This window comes from Heterodontus francisci, chromosome 23, assembly GCF_036365525.1.
Source record: "Heterodontus francisci isolate sHetFra1 chromosome 23, sHetFra1.hap1, whole genome shotgun sequence".
Taxonomy (NCBI): domain Eukaryota; kingdom Metazoa; phylum Chordata; class Chondrichthyes; order Heterodontiformes; family Heterodontidae; genus Heterodontus; species Heterodontus francisci.
The window spans coordinates 5,800,169-5,819,502 of NC_090393.1; the positions used below are offsets into that span (position 1 = coordinate 5,800,169).

The 19,334-nt window shown below is 45.4% G+C and overlaps 1 protein-coding gene across 6 annotated transcripts in view; it reads left to right on the forward strand.

The window, feature by feature from the left end:
• ulk1b (unc-51 like autophagy activating kinase 1) overlaps positions 1 to 19,334 on the forward strand; it is a 112,231-nt gene that overhangs the window by 25,338 nt on the left and 67,559 nt on the right. For all 6 annotated transcript variants that reach the window (XM_068054594.1, XM_068054596.1, XM_068054595.1 and 3 more), the window contains exons 6-8: positions 2,320 to 2,493; positions 7,570 to 7,643; positions 15,192 to 15,293. In XM_068054594.1, coding sequence (XP_067910695.1) covers positions 2,320 to 2,493; positions 7,570 to 7,643; positions 15,192 to 15,293 — 350 coding nt within the window. The remainder of the gene's footprint in view (positions 1 to 2,319; positions 2,494 to 7,569; positions 7,644 to 15,191; positions 15,294 to 19,334) is intronic.

A 19,334-nucleotide genomic window follows, 5' to 3' on the forward strand; every position in this document is an offset into this window, starting at 1 on the left:
TGTACCATCTAGAAGAACAAAGGCAGCAGATGCCTGAGAACACCATCACCTGCAAGTTCCCCTCCTGAGCTACCTGCATTGATTTTCTAGGATGAATTTAGTTAAAGCCTCAGCTCAGACCAAGGACTAACTGTGAATTTTTCTTTAGTTCTTCAAAATGCTAAATCCCCTTGAAGGAGAAACTTAAAAAATAATTCTCGCTATGTGAGCATTGCTGGCAAAGCCAGCGTTTATTGCCCATCCCTAATAACCCTTGAGAAGGTGATGGTGAGCCGCCTTGAACCACTGCAGTGCATCTTGTAGATGGCACACACTGCAGCCATGGTGGGCCAGTGGTGAAGGGAGTGAAAGTTTAAGGTGGTGGATGGGGTGCCAATCAAGCGGGCTGCTTTATCCTGGATGATGTCGAGCTTCTTACGTGTTGTTGGAGCTGCATCCATCCAGGCAAGTGGAGAGTATTCCATCACACTCCTGACTTGTGCCTTGTAGATGGCGGACAGGCTTTGTGAACTCAGGAGGTGAGTTACTTGCTGCAGAATTCCCAGCCTCCGACCTGTTCTTGTAGCCACAGCATTTATGTGGCTACTCCAGTTCAGTTTCAGGTCAATGGTAACCCCCAGGATGTTGATAGTTGGGGATTCAGTGATGGTAATGCCATTGAACATCAAGGGCAGATGGTTAGATTCTGTCTTGTTGGAGATGGTCATTGCCTGGCGCTTGTGTGGTTCGAATATTACTTGCCACTTACCAGCCCAAGCCTGGGTGTTGTCCAGGTCTTGCAGCATCTGGGCATGGGCTGCTTCAGTACCTGAAGAGTCGCGAATGGTGCTGAACATTGTGCAATCATCAGCGAACATTCCCACGTCTGACCTTATGATTGAAGGAAGGTCATTGATGAAGCAGCTGAAGATGGTTGGGCCCAGGACACTACCCTGAGGAATTCCTGCAGTGATGTCCTGGAGCTGAACTCATTGACATCCAGCAACCACAACCATCTTCCTTTGTGTAGGTATTGACTTGAACCAAGATCCTATGGCACCATTTCGGAGAAGAGTGTGGGAGTTCTCACCAGTCCTGGGGCCAATATTTATCCCTCATTCAACATCACTGCAACAGATTATCTGGTCATTATTATTTTGTGCTTTGTGGGAGCTTGCTGTGCATAAGTTGGCTGCCACATTTTCTACATCACAACATGACTACACTTCAAAAATAATCAATTAACTTGTGAAGTGCTTTGAGATATTCTGAGGTCATGAAAGGCACTATATAAATGCAAGACCTTTTCTTTCAAAAGGTAAAGCACCGTCTGTAGCTCTAGGTCCTTCACCAGCCACATGGTGCAAACAAAACTAGTTATGTCTGTTCAGTAATAAGTAAAGCTACAAGATGTCTAGAATTTGCTGGTTACTTGGCTGTTTAATCGCTGGTATTCTGTGTAGGTTACTAGACCAAGGATTCACTGGTACTGCTTAAATGTTACATGATCAGAAAAACATTTGTGCTCATGCTGATCTTTAAACCGAACTGTCTCAAACACAGGCGATGATTTTCAATGGACAAATTGAGTTTTGCACTTAAATCCTTTGTTAGCCTTTAATATATCGCAATATGTAACCTCCTTTGTGATAAGTACTTTAAAAGCTTGTAATTTCCCCCTCCTTCTCTGCAGGTTTTAAAGGTGGGTGTATGGACCCATTTTACATTTTTTTTAACCTTCACTTTCGACTAGTCTCCATTTAACCAATTTCTTATTATAGGAATTGGACACAAAGAGGATCTTGTAGTTTAAACAGATGCCATGATACAGTATTGATAAATCAACACACTCAGTTTGACTGGTACTGTAAGCCCATAGAATAGAGCACTTGGTAATAATATTATTGTACTCATCGATTGTACTCTGGGATTCTGGAAACAACAAATTAATGTCTCAATTTTTAACATGGTAGAATTGAATAATTGCTCTGTGTGTGTTAGGATGTGTAAGGTAATGGCAGGAGACTGCATGCAAAGTAACTGCACTGTGTCCTGGTGTGAGCAAGGAACCTGCTTCAGAACTTTGCTGATTACAGGTTAGTATCATAACATGAAAGTACTTTTAAGCTCTATGGTTGCAAAGGGATGGTTAGTACATGTATTCTGTTAGAATCAAAGCCTGTCTTAGAAACCAAGCACAGCGCCATACCCTAGCTAAGTGCATTGAACCCAGTTACTCATTTCACCTGCTGCAGTATGATAAGCATGTTTTTCTGACAGAGGTTATACCTCTCAGAATTAAACCAAAAGCTGGTGCCTGACCTCTCATTTATTTTCCAGCAAAGGGGACACTCAGCGAGGACACCATCCGACTTTTCCTGCAGCAGATAGCGGGGGCCATGAAGATGTTGCACAGCAAGGGAGTCATCCACCGTGACCTGAAGCCGCAGAACATCCTACTGTCCTTCACCGGAGGCCGCAAATCCAACCCCAACAATATCCGCATCAAAATAGGTGAGAGCCCAACTCTTCTATGGTGGCCTCCCCATTTAGCATGGATCCCTCTGGGGAACAGAATACCTGTGATTGAACCATTTAACTTGGCAGGGCCATGGGCAAAGAGTAAGAGGAGTGGGACTAATCAGACAGCTCATTCAAAGATGCACCAACAGGCTGAATGGCCTCCTTCTATGCTATATCATATTAATAACAGCTTCTAGAATAAAGCACACATTATTCGTTCATGGGATGTGGGCGTCACTGGCTAGGCCAGCATTAGTTGCCCATCCCTAATTGCCCTTGAGAAGGTGGTGGTGAGCTGCCTCCTTGAATTGCTGCAGTCCATGTGGGGTAGGTACACCCACAGTGCTGTTAGGGAGGGAGTTCCAGAATTTTGTCCCAGTGACAGTGAAGGACCGGCGATATTGTTCCAAATCAGGAATGTGTGTGGCTTGGAGGGGAACTTGCAGGTGGTGGTGTTCCCATGCATCTGCTGCCCTTGTTCTTCTAGATGGTAGAGGTCGTGGGTTTGGAAGGTGCTGTCAAAGGAACCTTGGTGAGTTGCTGCAGTGCACCTTTTAGAGGTGCGCATCTACAAGTATATTATGTGTGGGCGGGGGGTGGTGGGGAGGTAACCTTGTATTTATACCACATCGTACGTATCATATTCCAAAGGGCTTTACGTAGAATTAGACTGGATATACAGCACAGAAAAAGGCCATTTGGCCCAACCAGTCCATGCTGGTGTTTATGCTTCACTCAAGTCTCCTCCCATCCTTCCTCATCTCAATCAACATTAATCCTCTATTCACTTCTCCTTCATGTGTTTATCTAGCTTCCTTTTAATTACATCTGTACTATTTGCTTCAACCACCCCTTGTGGTTCCACATTCTCTCCACTCTTTGGGTAAAGATGTTTCTCCTGAATTCCCTGCTTGATTTCTTGGTGACTATCTTATATTGATGGCCTCCAGTTTTGCTCTTCCCCACAAGTGGAAACATTCTCTCTGGGTCTGCTCCGTCAAGACATTTCATATTTTTAACGATCTCGATTAGGTCACCGTTCAGCCAGGAGAAAAGAGACCCAGCTTTGTATCCAATGAATCACTTACATTCACTGTTATCATGTAGATGAATGCAGCAGCCATTTCACACATAGGCCAAAAAGTGCATTTATATAGCACTTATAGCTACAGAAAAAACATCCCAAGGTGTTTCACATGACATGAGATGAATGAGCAGTTAATATGTGGAGTTGTTTGAGGGAGAAATGTTGGCCAGTACACTGGGAGAACTCAAATGGTGCCGTGGAATCTTTTACCTGAACAGATGAGGCCTTGATTGAGGAAGATTTATTTGAGTTTCCCTTAAAACTATCTGTTACGGGTTTTTCCCCCTAAAATGAAGGGATTTGGCTGCGAAATGGTCCCCTATTGGATTCACCTCTTGATCATAGTGGGAAGAGTAGGAGGGGGATCAGCTGGCATGCTGGAGAGCCCACCTTGACCAGACCACCCCTCAACCTTCGAAACTCAAGGGAAAACAAACCAAGTTTATGCAATCTGACCTCCTAATTTAACATTTTAAACCTCAATACTATTCCAGACACAGATCCCACATTGGAAGGACATTGTATAATCCAAGCAAACTCACAAATCACTCACTGTCTTTGTGATATATTTTACGTTTCGCCAATATCTCGCTCACTGTAAGTCAACGACTTTAATGATTAATTTTGTAGTTTGCCCTGTATCCTAACTTGCACCAACTCCCGTTCACCCATCACCGCTGTGCTCGCTGAGCTACACTGGCTCCCAGTCCGGCAATGCCTTGATTTTAAAATTCTCGTCCTTGATTTCAAATTCCTCCAAGGCCTCACCCCTCCCTATCCCTGTAACCTCCTCCAGCCCCACAACCCTCCGAGATCTCTGCGCTCCTCCAATTCTGGCCTCTTGTCCATCCCCCGATTCCCATCGCTCCACCATCGGTGGCCGTGCCTTCAGCTGCCTGGGCCCTAAGCTCTGGAATTCCCTCCCTAAACCTCTCCGCCTCTCTCTCCTCCTTTAAGACGCTACTTAAAACCTGCCTCTTTGACCAAACTTTCGGCTGCTTAGGTGGCTTGGTGTCAAATTAATGAAATTTCTTGTGAAGCACTTTGAGACATTTTACTATGTTATAGGCGCTATATAAATGCACAATGTTGTTATTTTAGCCAAGCTTGGCTGAAGTGAATTTGTGAATGTTGTTGTGTTGCATTTAGTAATGGAAAAAGAAGAGTTTAACAAGGTTTAGAATAACGAGCATTGATGAAAGGCTACATTCCTGTGTGTTGTTACAAGGAGAATAAAAATTATAAATAATCAATCTAACCAGTCTGAGCAAACCCAGTCAATCAGGCTTTGTTGAAACTATGAGATTTACTTTGTCCAAGAGAAAAATTTGTTTCTTTTCAGAATTGAAAATCAGTTTGTGTGTCTGAAATGTGAAAAGATTGCCCAGAAGTTGATGCGCTTTCAGCCAGCTTCCTTCCCCAGTATTTTCCTTGGCACTGTTACTTTATTGAGTGGTTATTTCTGCTGCAGTAAATCCTGCTGTCCTTATCTGACCCCGAGTTCGTAGAGTCTAGTAACCCTTAACCTGCAAGAAAAGCAAATTAATTCAGTGCATTTAATAGAGATTTAACATCACTCCATTTTCACCCCTCTTCACAATCTCAACCCCCAACTGAGCTTTTGAGTTCCCTATCCTGTCCAGTACCAAGATGGCCTACTTCCACCTTCCTAACATCGTCCATCTCCTCTCCTGCTTCACCCACTTGCTACTGAAATCCTCATGCATGCCTTTGTTATCTCTAAACTCGACTGTTCCAGTGGTCTTCTGGCCGACCTCACGTCTGCCACTCTTTGTAATCTGGAGCTCGTCCAAAACTGTGTTGATTGTATCCAATCCCATTGCAAATCCTGTTTGCTCATCGCCCATGCTCATTGGCCCTCATCGGTTCCCAGTCCCCCAGTGATTAAGTTTAAAAATTCTCACCCTTGTGTTTTATTCCCTCCGTGGCTTCACCATTCTCTGTAACCTCCTCCAGCCCTACAACCCTACCTCATTTCACCCACTTGGAACTCTCTGACCCCACTCATGTAAGGTTGGCAACTGCCCCAGGATTGCTCTGGAGTCCCCAGGAATTAAAGACCAATCTCACGGAGACTGCTGAGAGCGACCCAGGAGAAACCTCGCAGGGGCAATAAAGAAATTTTTAAAAATATTTATTTTTAACACTTTTTTGTTTATTTGTTATAAAAATATTGGCGGTAGTAGGGCAGTGTTCTATGACTGATGATCAAGACTGCCAATTGGGTAACAAAGGGCTGTATTTTCATGGTCCCATGGTGGCCAATTTGGACGTGGTTGGGGTTCAGCGGGGTGGGGGAGGGGGGGCATCAACTTCATGGAGGCAGCCTCCCTGTGGCAGGCCAGGCAGCCATGGCAGCCAGAGGGTCCATCCCCCAAAGAGGGGCCCACCAGCAGGAAAGACCATGCCTGTGGACCAAATGATGCACCTGGAGGGGTTGCCTGCTTGGCTCTGCTGAAATTTTATTTTAAACTTACCCCTGTGAGGGTGCCTCCATGTTGATGCACCCTCTCGATCCCCAGTCTGCCTCAGCAGCGCTCACCTCTCCCGATGGGGCTGCTGCGTCGGGAGCCCGCCCACTGTCCTCAATTGGACGGCAGGCCCAGAGGTGGCCAATTGCTGTCAAATGTGGGCTCGGGACCCCTGTTTGATCCCAATATTTGGGTCCCGAAGCCGACAGGAAAACCCTGCCCAGTCTGTTGGTTTTCCAATTGGCTGTGGGAAGGTGGAGCACCATGGCGATGAATGTGTCAGGTGACCAATGGCAGCATTGTGGGGGGCTGAGGCAGTTGGAGGCCTGACATCATGTGATGAAACCTCCAGGCATACGGCCAACCAGAGTGGGCAACCCCACAGTCATGGTGGGTTCAAGAGGCCGGAAAGCCTGACAAAAATATTTCAAGTGGTTTCTCCATCGCTGAGATAGGCTTAAGATGTGGGAGGGGAGGGAGGGAAATCTTGTGCGGGCGTGCGGAAGTTCTGCTTTGTTGAAGATGTCTCTCGCTGCCTGAAATCCTTCTGCCATTATGGACCTTCTCGTCATGGAGGGTTGCCGGCCATGATTGGATGTATTCTTCGCGGTTTAATCACATGACCTCCTGTTTCCAACCACTCTGCCTCCACAATCCTGCCCGACACAGCAGTGCCCCGCCTTCTCACAGCTAATCGGAACATGAACAGACTCTCATCTCATTATCTGATTGGATCCTTGACTCCGTCAGACAGCCTTTTCTCCCCATCCTCAATATTTTTATAAATAATGAGTGGGAAAGCTCATAGAAAATGAAAAATCCACAATTTTTTCATGCGCCAGTGATTTCACTCCCTGGGTTTTTGCTAGCAACAGTGTCCAGGAGATTAATCTTCAATTCCTGGACACCAGGGCAATCCTGGAGGATTGGCAACCCCAAGTGTCATGATTCCACCGTGATGATAACAGTTTTAAAAATTTTTATTTAGAGATACAGCACTGAAACAGGCCCACCGAGTCTGTGCTGACCAACAACCACCCATTCATACTAATCCTACTTTAACCCCATATTCTCTATCACATCCCCACCATTCTCCTACCACCTACCTACACTAGGGGCAATTTACCGATCAACCTGCAAGTTTTTGGCTGTGGGAGGAAACTGGAGCACCCGGCAGAAACCCACACAGACACAGGGAGAACTTGCAAACTCCGCACAAGTAGTACCCAGAACTGAACCTGGATCGCTGGAGCTGTGAGGCTGTGGTGCTAACCACTGCGCCACTGTGCCGCCCATCCAGTTATAGGGAATAACTTAATGAACTGTTTCCAATTGAAGGAAATGATTGCTTTGATAACATGAGTTTACCCAAAACACGATGCTTGTGATACTTTGTTGAGAACCTGTTGTAATATTTGAACTGTAAACACAACACAGACTTGCTTTGGCAATAATGCTAAATCCTTTCCTTTTCTCATTTGAACACAGCTGACTTTGGCTTTGCCCGATATTTACAGACCAACATGTTGGCAGCTACCCTGTGTGGTTCACCCATGTACATGGTGAGTACACTCCTCTGCGACTTCTAATTGTTATGTTCGGGTTTAGCAGTGTCGTGGTTAAATTACTGGTCCCCACAGTGGCGCAGTGGTTAGCACCGCAGCCTCACAGCTCCAGGGACCCGGGTTCGATTCTGGGTACTGCCTGTGCGGAGTTTGCAAGTTCTCCCTGTGTCTGCGTGGGTTTTCTCCGGGTGCTCCGGTTTCCTCCCACAAGCCAAAAGACTTGCAGGTTGGTAGGTAAATTGGCCATTATAAATTGTCACTAGTATAGGTAGGTGGTAGGGAAATATAAGGTCAGGTGGGGATGTGGTAGGAATATGGGATTAGTGTAGGATTAGTATAAATGGGTGGTTGATGTTCGGCACAGACTCGGTGGGCCGAAGGGCCTGTTTCAGTGCTGTATCTCTAATCTAATCTAAAATCTAATCCAGAGGACTTGACTTTTAATTCCACTGTGACAGATTGAGAGTTTGATTTCAGCTGAAAAACATGGAAATAAAAAAAGACAAGTTACAGTTAAAAGCGACTAGTTATACTAGTTAAAAGAGACCATGACGTTCTTGGATTGTTCCGAACATCCAACTGATTCACTCATGTCCCTGTAGGAAGAAAGACTTGCATTTATATAGTGCCTTTCACAAACTCAGGACATGCCAAAGTGCTTTACAGCCAGTGAAGTACTTTTTGACATGCAGACACTGTTGTAGGAAATGCAGCAGCCAACTTGTGCACAGTAGGATCCCACAGACAGCAATGTGATCATCTGTTTTTATGGTTGTTGGTTGAAGGATAAATATCGGCTAGGACACTGGGGAGAACTCCCCTGCTCTTCTTCGAAGTAGTGCCGGGGAGACTAGACGGGGCCTTGGTTTAACCTCTCATTCTCAAGGCGACACCTCTGACAGTGCAGCACTCTCTCAGTAAACCTGTCATCTTTACCCAGTCTGGCCTATGTGTGACTCCAGTCCCCACACCAACATGATTGACTGTTAACTGCCCTCTGAGGTGGCCTAGTAAGTCACTCAGTTGTATAAAGAAGGCAGCCTCCTACCAGCTACTGGAGGACATCTAGTGATGGGCAATGAATGCTGACCTTTCCAATGACACCCACATCCTGAGAATGAATTAAAAAAAAGCTTCTAATTGTGCAATAATTTAGACCAGGTCTTTAAAAGAGCAAGACAAACAGAGATGGTGATCCTATATATTACAACTTTTATCTGCTCTTTCACTGCCATCTTACTACACATCCTTACATTAGTGACACATCACCCCCTGTGCCTGCTGCCCTATATTGATACTCAGTTTGCCAACACCTTGGTTTAAAAATTCTGATCCTCGTGTTCAAACCCCACCTTGGCTTTGCCCCCCTCCCTATCTCTGTAACCCCCTCTAACCAAACAACAAAAGAAACTCGTGTGTTCTTCCAACTCTGGCCTCTTGTGCTTCCCCTACTCCCTTTGCTGTGCCATTGGCAGCTGTGCCTTTAACCGTCTAGGCCCTAAGCTCTGAAATGTCTTCCCTGAACCTCTGTCACTCCACCTCTCTCACCTCCTAGTTAACCCCTTACTGTTATGCTCTGTGTTTGATGATTCACGCCCTGAGTCTGCCCCCACATATTTCACGTTCTATACTTCCCCCTCCCTGCCATTCCTGCTGCATCCTCACCGTATTCCACAAGCTCGACACCATCCAGGACAAAGCAGCCCGCTTGATTGGCACACCATCTACAAACATTCACTCCCTCCATCACCGACGCAGAGTGGCAGCAGTGTGTCCCATCTGCAAGATGCACTGCAGCAACTCACCAAGGCTCCTTCGACAGCACCTTCCAAACCCGCAACCTCTACCAACTAGAAGGACAAGAGCAGCAGATGCATGGGAACACCACCACCTGCAAGTTCCCCTCCAAGCCACACACCATCCTGACTTGGAACTATATCGCCATTCCTTCACTGTTGCTGGGTCAAAACCTTGGAACTCCCTTCCTAACAGCACTGTGGGTGTACCTACCCCACATGGACAGCAGCGGTTCAAGAAGGCAGCTCACCACCACCTTCTCAAGGGCAATTAGGGATGGGCAATAAATGCTGGCCTAGCAGTGATGCCCACATCCCATGAATGAATTTTAAAAAATCATAAATATCGTCCTATTCCTTTCTCCCTCATGTGTTTATCCAGCTTCCCCTTAAATTTATCGATACTATTCACCTGAACCACTCCCTGTGGTAGTGAGTTCCACATTCTCACCACTCTCTGGGTAAAGAAGTTTCTCCTGAATTCCCTGTTGGATGTATTAGTGACTGTATTATATTTATGGCCCCTGGTTGTGGTCTTGCCTGCAAGTGGAAACATCTTTTCTACATCTATTTTTTCATAATCTTAAAGATCTCTAACAGTTCACCCCACGGTTTTCTCTTATCTAGAGAAGAGCCTCAGCCTGTTCAATCTCTCCTGATAGGTATAACTCGTTCTGGTATCATTCTCGTCATCCTTTTTGGCACCTTCCCCAGTGCCTCTATGTTCGTTTTATATTATGCAGACCAGAACAGTTCACAGTTTTCCAAGTGTGGTCTAACCAAGGATCAGTACAAGTTTAACAGAACCTTGTTATGTTAATTATTGGTCCTCTGAATTGCAAATTGCCGAGTGATACATAAAGCAGCGTTTTTAACCACACAGTTATAAATCATCTCGTGGAAAGCTCTGAGCATTTGGACACAAGTGCGCTCTTGGTTGATCAGTATTTCAGATGGAAGAAAGTATATTCAGTTCTCACTGAATGTTAATTTTTACTTTTAAAAATAATTGCAAGCACATTATGCAAATTGATGGAGAATAATGTCTTCCTAATTTTAACTCTGTGATTCAGCCATTCTGTAATTGAATGGACCTCAGAATAGAGGAACAAGAGCAGGATGTTCATCTCCTTAAGCCCGTTAGATCATAGCTGATCCACTCCATTTGCCCTCCTTTGCTCCAGATTCCCTGATACCCTTACCCCAACAAAAATCTGTCCATCTCAGGCTTGAAAATGTTAAATAGCCCCCAGCATCCACAGCCTTTTTGGGGAAGGCGAGTCCCAGATCTTTTGTGAAAAGATAATTTAATCATGCTTTGGATGTGAGCATCGCCGGCAAGGCCAGCATTTATTGCCCATCCCTATTGATCTTGAGAAGGTGGTGGTGAGCTGCTATTTTCAACACAACTGAATGGTTTGCTAGGTCACATTCAGAGTTAAGAGCCAACTGCATTGCTGTGGGTCTGGAGGCACATCTTTATAGGCCAGACCGGGTGAGGATGGCAGATTTCCTTCCCTTGTGCGGCACAGTGGCGCAGTGGTTAGCACTGCAGCCTCACAGCTCCGGCGACCCGGGTTCGGTTCTGGGTACTGCCTGTGCGGAGTTTGCAAGTTCTCCCTGTGACCGTGTGGGTTTCTGCCAGGTGCTCCGGTTTCCTCCCACAGCCAAAGATTTGCAGGTTGATAGGTAAATTGGCCATTGTAAATTGCCCCTAGTGTAGGCAGGTGGTAGGAGAATGGTGGGGATGTGGTAGGGAACATGGGATTAATGTAGGATTAATATAAATGGGTGGTTGTTGGTCAGCACAGACTTGGTGGGCTGAAGGGCCTGTTTCAGTGCTGTATCTCTAAAATTAAAAAAAAAGGACATTACTGAACCAGATGGGGTTTTTATAACAATCCAGTAGTTTCATGGTCATCATTACTGAGACTAGCTTTTTATTTCAATTTAAGTAAATGAATTTAAATTCTCTATCTCCTGATTTTTAGTCCAGGTCTCTGGATTACTAGTCCTGTTACATAATCACTCTGATACCACACCCAGAAGAATGTTTCACATTTGCACTGCCCTTTGTGTGAAAATGGGTTTGACCGTTTCAGGATTTGCATAGAGTTGCAGTCATGCTGCACAACCTTCACTCAGTCCCAGTGCGATAGATTAATAAAGCCAGATATCAGGAGACAGCCTTTTTAACCCTTTGGCGAGTGAAAAGGATCATTCATTTGGAAGAAACCCATCACTTTTTTTAATGCTGACTTTGTCATTCAGACAAACAAATGCAGATATCTCATATCATCCTTGAGGGGTTCTGTTGCAAGTTACATTGGGATAAAAACAAGAAATGCTGGAACCACTCAGCAGGTCTGGCAGCATCTGTGGAAAGAGAAGCAGAGTTAACCTTTTGGGTCAGTGACTGAAGAAGGGTCACTGACCCGAAACGTTAACTCTGCTTCTCTTTCCACAGATGCTGCCAGACCTGCTGAGTGGTTCCAGCATTTCTTGTTTTTATTTCAGATTTCCAGCATCCGTGGTATTTTGCTTTTAAGTTACATTGGGATGTTGAGCAGTTGGTCCATGTAAGTACATGTTGGGATTGACACCCGTGTTGGGCCAGGCAACGTGGCGTTTCCTCTTGGTTTGACAACATCAGTGAGGAATGGAGTTCTTGCCGACAGAGAGGGGGATCTCCCAGGGTTGGATTGTTAGGAACATAGGAAGAGGAGTAAATCATTCAGCACCTCAAATCTATTCTGCCATTCAATTGGACAATAACTGATCTGTATCTTCACTCTATTTGCTTGTCTTGGTTCCAAACCCCTTAATACCCTTTGCCAGCCAAAAATCTATCAATCTCACAGTTTTGAAATTTTCAAGTTACTGAAACTTGTTCTCCCCTTCTCCTTCTCGGGGGGGCTGGGGGTGGCTGCGGGGAGGTGCGGGGTGGTGGTGAAATTGGTGACTAGGCATTTAAAAAGAGAGGACTATGGAATAAATTCATTGGACCTGGACTAATAATCCAGAGAATGAGAGTTCCAACCCCAGCATGGCTGTTTGAGAAATTTGATTCAGTTTTTAAAAGTCTGGAAATAAAAAGCTAGTGTCAGTGAAACTGACCATAAAGCTGACAGATTGTTGTAAAACCCCAACTGGTTCTCTAATGTCCCTTTAGGAAAGGAAACCTGCCGTCCTTACCCACTCTGGGCCTAAACGTGACTCAAGTCCCACACCAACATGGTTGATTCTTAACTCCCCTCTGAGGTGACCTGATACCAGTGGTCCAAGAAGGCAATTCACCATCACCTTCCCAGGGCAGCTAGGGATGGGCAATAATTGCCAGCCTTGCCAGCGACACCCACCTCTTGAGAATGAATTGTTAAATAAAGCGTGTCATCCAGCCTGGGATACTGTGCAAGCAGCCTTCAGTTGTTGTCACTAGCAACATGGATGCGGCTGATAGAATAACATCTAATTATCACACAGCTGCCCAGTAATCTGATCCGTTGTTCACTTGTAATTTAACTGGCCTGGCGTCAGCAGGGCGTCTTGAGAGGTTTGAGCCTTAAAGAAACCCCATCCCTTTAGGATCCGTGGGCAGTGAATTTCACTGGAGCTATCCTCCCTCACTCGGGTGTCATAATCTTGGTGTTATAACTGTGCAAGGGGTTTGCGTTGCATTTCTTGCTAAGCTATATTAGGATGCAGGCAGTTCAGAGGAAGCACAGCCATTCGGCCCATCACCCCCCTGCCAGCACTCTGAAAGAGCTGCACCTTTGACCAGATTTATTTGTATGAGATGTTAAACCCAGGCCCCGTCTTCCCTCACGGGTTGATGTAAAAGATCCTGTGACATTATTTTGAAGAAGAGCAGGAGAGTTTTCCCTGGTGTCTTGACCAATATTTATCTCACAGCTGAGCAATAAGAAGACACTGTTGTGTCAGAGTGACACAATGAACTAGACCAAAGGCTAGGATTTCTGATGCAACCCTGTCATTACAGAAGCAATTGAACAACTCCATGAAAAGTGAATAAATTAACCTTTCCAAATCTGTGATTCATGTACTAGTTTGTTGGCTGATGTAACCTCTCCTCAGATACTGTAACAGATCATTATGAATCATTAATAAACCATCAACTGGGTTTATTTAGCTCCTAAGACCAGAGATTTTACCACAGATTAGAAAACAAAACTTTGTGAGAAGGGAGTGTCTGGGAGGTCCTCCCCTTCATCTATTTACAATTCTATCTTGTCTTTCGCATCCTCAGTACATCCCAATTAAGTATTTTAATTTTTGAAATGTAGTTACTGTTGTAACGTAGGAAACGGGGCAGCCGATTTACACACAGCAAGATCCCACAAATAACAATATGAGGATGAGAGCCTTTTGGCGAGGACATTTTCAGATTTTCTCTACCTTTTTGTGTGACAAAGTCCTTCTGATTTTTCTCCTGAAGGGCCTAACTTGAATTTTACAATTCTTTCCCCTCATTCTTGATTCCTCCACTAGTTTCTCCCTATCTACCCTAACAAGTCATTTTAACATTTTAAACACCTCGATTAGATCATCCCTCAACCTTCTAAATTCAAGGGAATACAAACCAAATGCATACAACCAGTCCAATTAATTTAACCCTTTCAGCTCCAGTATCATTCTGGTGGCACCATGCTTCACTCCCTCCAAGACCCAAAGGCTGTGGATACTGGGGGACAATGAGAGTTTTCAAGACATGAGATCAATAGATTTTTACTGGGTCAGGGCATCATGGGATATGGAGCAATGGCGGTTAAATGGAATTGCGGTATATATGTGCAATGGGACAGGATTTTCCCAGTCGGCATCGGAACCCTGACATCATGGTCAAATGGGAGTCAGAAGCCCGTACTGTGTGGCAATAGTCACCCAGCTGTGGTTTTCCACAAATTGGCCAATTAAGGACAGTGGGCAGGTTCTCAAAGCTGGAGGGCCAATTGGAGGCCCTCCATAACTGAAGAAGCATGAGGCCATCTTTTCAGATAAGTGAGAGAGAGAGAGAGCACCCCATGATGGAGGCACCCTCTCTCCAATGTTTTTAACCTTAAATTAAAAAATGGTCTTAGCAGCAGGGCCACCATTGTGGAGGGGGTGGGGGGGGGAGGTGGCCCTTCAATGGGGCACTGAAACCAGGCAGGCAGGGATGGCCTCCAATCCTGCCTGGACCGCTGCCCGGCGCCCCCAAGTCTTCCGCTGGGTGGCCGCCTCCAATCAGGTACACTGTTCCCTGACGCCTCCACGGACCTGAAGGCCGATTTGGAAAATTCCAGTCGGCCTCCAACAATAGGCCCTTAACAGGGTCAGTTGGCAACCCGCTGATTCGCCCATCCCACCGCCAGAAAAATGACCCAGTGGTGGCATAATGCCGGGAACCGGCGTGCCTGTCAGTGGCGCGAATTTACATGCCAACCCACCTCTGTGCTTGCCCCCACATTGGGGCTGAAAAATTCAGCCCATGCCCTAATTGAATGTCAGATCAGACTGGAGGGGCTGAATGGCCTTTTCCTGTTCATATTGCTCCTTAGAACATGAGAGCAATACCAGTTGGAAAACAGGCTTGAGTTACGTCTGCTTTTCTGCACCGAAGAATACTCCATGGAAATGGTTATGCAGAGTCAGTATCTGGATTTGAGAGATTCTTCTGGAGAACACAGGATGTTCAGTTTGTTTTTAATGATGGCACGATTCTAACTTCTCTCTGCCCCTCTGCCACTAGGCCCCGGAAGTTATCATGTCCCAGCATTATGATGCCAAGGCTGATCTGTGGAGTATCGGAACCATTGTGTACCAGTGCCTGACTGGCAAAGCCCCCTTCCAGGTAAGCAGTTCTCACCAGTAACCTAGTGCTGTCAGCTACGTGTGGCTGGAGTACAGTTGCCAACCCTCCAGGATTGTCCTGTTAAAGATTAATCTCCAGAAAACTGCTTCAAGCAAAACCCAGCCAGAAACATTAATGCAGCATGAAGAAAAATTGTGTTTTATTTTTTTTTCTTTGAACTCATTTGTTTACCAGTTAAAAAATATTGGGCTGAGAGAAAAGGCTGTTTGATTGACAGTCAAGAATCACCCAATCAGGTAATAAAGAGTCTATTCGCTTTCTAATTGGCTGGGACTTGGGGGCACCATTGTTGCATGTTGGACAACCAATGGAGAGAGGAGGTCATGTGAAGACATCTCCAGGAATGTGTCCAGCCAGAGTTGGCAACACTATGGCCGCTGTGTGAGATAGACTGTATAAGTTCTACAAGTTCTTTGTACAGTCGTTTCCCAGTCTTTGGGAGAGAGAAGGACTTGCATTTATGTTGTGCCTTTCACAACCTCAGTACTTTTGGAAGTGTAGTCACTGTTGTAATGTACAAAGCACAACAGCCAATTTGTACACAGCAAGCTCCCGCAAACAGCAATGAAATAACCCCCAAATCATCTGGGGATTTTTTTGGATGTTGATTGAGGAATAAATATTGGTCAGGACATTAGGGAGAACTCCCCTGCTCTTCTTCAAAAGAGTGACCATGGAATCTTCTAAGTCCAGGCAAGATGGCAGACAGGGCCTCAGTTTAACGTCTCATCTGAAACTCGGCACCTCTGACAGTGCAGCACTCCCTCAGTACTGCACTGGGAGTGTCAGCCAGAGGGGTCTCATTTTAACATCTCATCCAAAATACAGATGCTTTTCATTCGACATCCAGCTTTATTTTCAATAACATTTGCTATCATAAATAACATAACATGAGCTAACATAAAAGGGAATCTAAAAGTCTTCTATAGGCATATAAATAGTAAAAGTGGGTAAAAGGAGGAGTGGGGCTGATTAGGGACCAAAAAGTGAATTTACGCATGGAGGCAGGGGCGTGGCTGAGGTACAATGAAGACTTTGCATCTGTCTTTACCAAGGAAGAAGATGCTGGCCAAGTCATAGTGAAAGAGGAGGTAGGTGAGACACTGGATGGGATAAAAATTGATAAAGAAGAGGTAATATAAAGGCTGGGTGTACTTAAAGTTGATAAGTCACCAGGACCGGATGAGATGCATCAGAGCATACTGAGGGAAATAGGGTGGAAATTGCAGAGGCACTGGCCATAATCTTCCAATCCTCCATAGATTCAGGGATAGTGCCAGAGCACAGGAGAATTGCAAATGTTACACCCTTGTTCAAAAAAGGGTGAAAGGACAATCCCAGCAACTACAGGCCAGTCAGTTTAACCTCGGTGGTGGGAAAGCTTTTAGAAACAATAATACAGGACAAAATTAATAGTCACTTGGACAAATGTGGATTAATTAAGGAAAGCCAGAGCAGATTTGTTAAAGGCAAATTGTGTTTATCTAACTTGCTTGAGTGGTTTCATGAGGTAATAGAGAGGATTGATAAGGGTAATGTGGTTGATGTAGTGTACATGGACTTTTAAAAGGGGTTTGATAAAGTGCTACATAACAGACTTGTCAGCAAAGTTAAAGCCTGTGGAATAAAACGGACAGTGGCAGCATGGATACAAAGTTGGCTGAGTGACAGGAAATGGTGAGTAGTGGTGAATGGTTGTTTTTCAGAGTGGAGGTAGGTATATAGTGGGGTTTCCCATGGGTTAGCATTAGGACCATTGCTTTACTTGATATATATTAATGATTTGGACTTGGGTCTGTGGGGCACAATTTCAAAATTTCCAGATGACACAAAACTTGGAAATATTGTGAACTAGGAGGATGATACTGAGAGGCTTGAAGAGGACAGAGACAGACTGGTGGAAGGGACAGACAGGTGGCAGATGAAATTTAATGCAGAGAAGTGTGAAATTATTCATTTTGCTAGGAAGAACAAGGAAAGGCAATATAAAATAAAGGGTACAATTCTAAAGGGTGTGCAGGAGCAGAGGGGCCTGGGGGTATATGTGCACAAATCATTGAAGGTGGCAGCGCAGGTTGAGAAAGTGGTTCATATGGCACACGGGATCCTGGCCTTTAGAAATGGAGGCATAGAGTAGAAAAGCAAAGGTTCTGGGTGAACCTTTATGAAACACTGGTTCGACCTCACCTGGAGTATTGTGTCCAATTCTGGGCACCGTATTTTAGGAAGGATATGAAGGCATTAGAGAGGGTGCAGAAAAGATTTACGAGAATAGTTTCAGGGATGAGGGACTTCAGTTACTTGGAGAAGAAAAGATGAAGGGGAGATTTGATAGAGGTGTTCAAAATCATGAAGGTAATTATCAAAAGAACCAAAGGTGACATGAGGAAAAATCCTTTTACACAGTGAGTGTTTAGGATCTGGAATACACTGCCTGAGAGTGTGGTGGAGGCAGGTTCAGTGTGTGTTTAGGATCTGGAATGCACTGCCTGAGAGTGTGGTGGAGGCAGGTTCAGTGTGTGTTTAGGATCTGGAATGCACTGTCTGAGAGTGTGGTGGAGGCAGATTCAGTGAGTGTTTAGGATCTGGAATACACTGTCTAAGAGTGTGGTGGAGGCAGGTTCAGTGAGTGTTTAGGATCTGGAATACACTGTCTGAGAGTGTGGTGGAGGCAGATTCAGTGAGTGTTTAGGATCTGGAATGCACTGTCTGAGAGTGTGGTGGAGGCAGGTTCAGTGAGTGTTTAGGATCTGGAATGCACGGTCTGAGAGTGGTGGAGGCAGGTTCAGTGAGTGTTTAGGATGTGGAATGCACTGCCTGAGAGTGTGGTGGAGGCAGGTTCATAGAACAGCACAGTACAGGCCCTTCGGCCCACGATGTTGTGCCGAACCTTTAACCTACTCTAATATCAAACTAACTACCTACCCTTCATTCTACTATCATCCATGTACCTATCCAAGAGTCGCTTAAATGCCCCTAATGTATCTGCTTCTACTACCACCGCTGGCAGCGCATTCCACGCACCCACCACTCTCTGTGTAAAGAACCTACCTCTGACATCTCCCCGAAACCTTCCTCCAATCACCTTAAAATTATGCCCCCTGGTCATAGCCCTTTCCACCCTGGGAAAAAGTCTCTGACTATCCACTCTATCTATGCCTCTCATCATCTTGTACCCCTCTATCAAGTCACCTCTCATCCTTCTACGCTCCAATGAGAAAAGCCCTAGCTCCCTCAATCTTTCTTCGTAGGACATGCCCTCCAGTCCAGGCAGCATCCTGGTAAATCTCCTCTGCACCCTCTCTAAAGCTTCCACATCCTTCCTATAATGAGGCGACCAGAACTGAACACAATATTCCAAGTGTAGTCGAACCAGGGCCTTATAGAGCTGCAGCATAACCTCACGGTTCTTAAACTCAATCCCCCTGTTAATGAAAGCCAACACACCATACGCCTTCTTAACAACCCCATCAACTTGGGTGGCAACTTTGAGCGATCTATGGACATGGACCCCAAGATCCCTCTGTTCCTCCACACTGCCAAGAATCCTGTCTTTAAGCCTGTATTCCGCATTCAAATTCGACCTTCCAAAATGAATCACCACACTTTTCCAGGTTGAACTCCATCTGCCACTTCTCAGCCCAGCTCTGCATCCTGTCATTGTCCCGTTGCAACCTAGAACAGCCTTCCACACTATCCACAACTCCAGCAACCTTCGTGTCATTGGCAAACTTGCTAACCCAGCCTTCCACATCCTCATCCAAGTCATTTATAAAAATCACAAAGAGCAGAGGTCCCAGAACAGATCCTTGTGGAACACCACTGGTCACCGAGCTCCATGCTGAATACTTTCCATCTACTACCACCCTCTGACTTCTACGGGCCAGCCAATTTTGTATCCAGACAGCCAGCTTTCCCTGAACCCCATGCCTCCTTACTTTCTGAATGAGTCTACCATGGGGAACCTTATCAAACGCCTTGCTAAAATCCATATACACCACATCCACTGCTCTTCCTTCA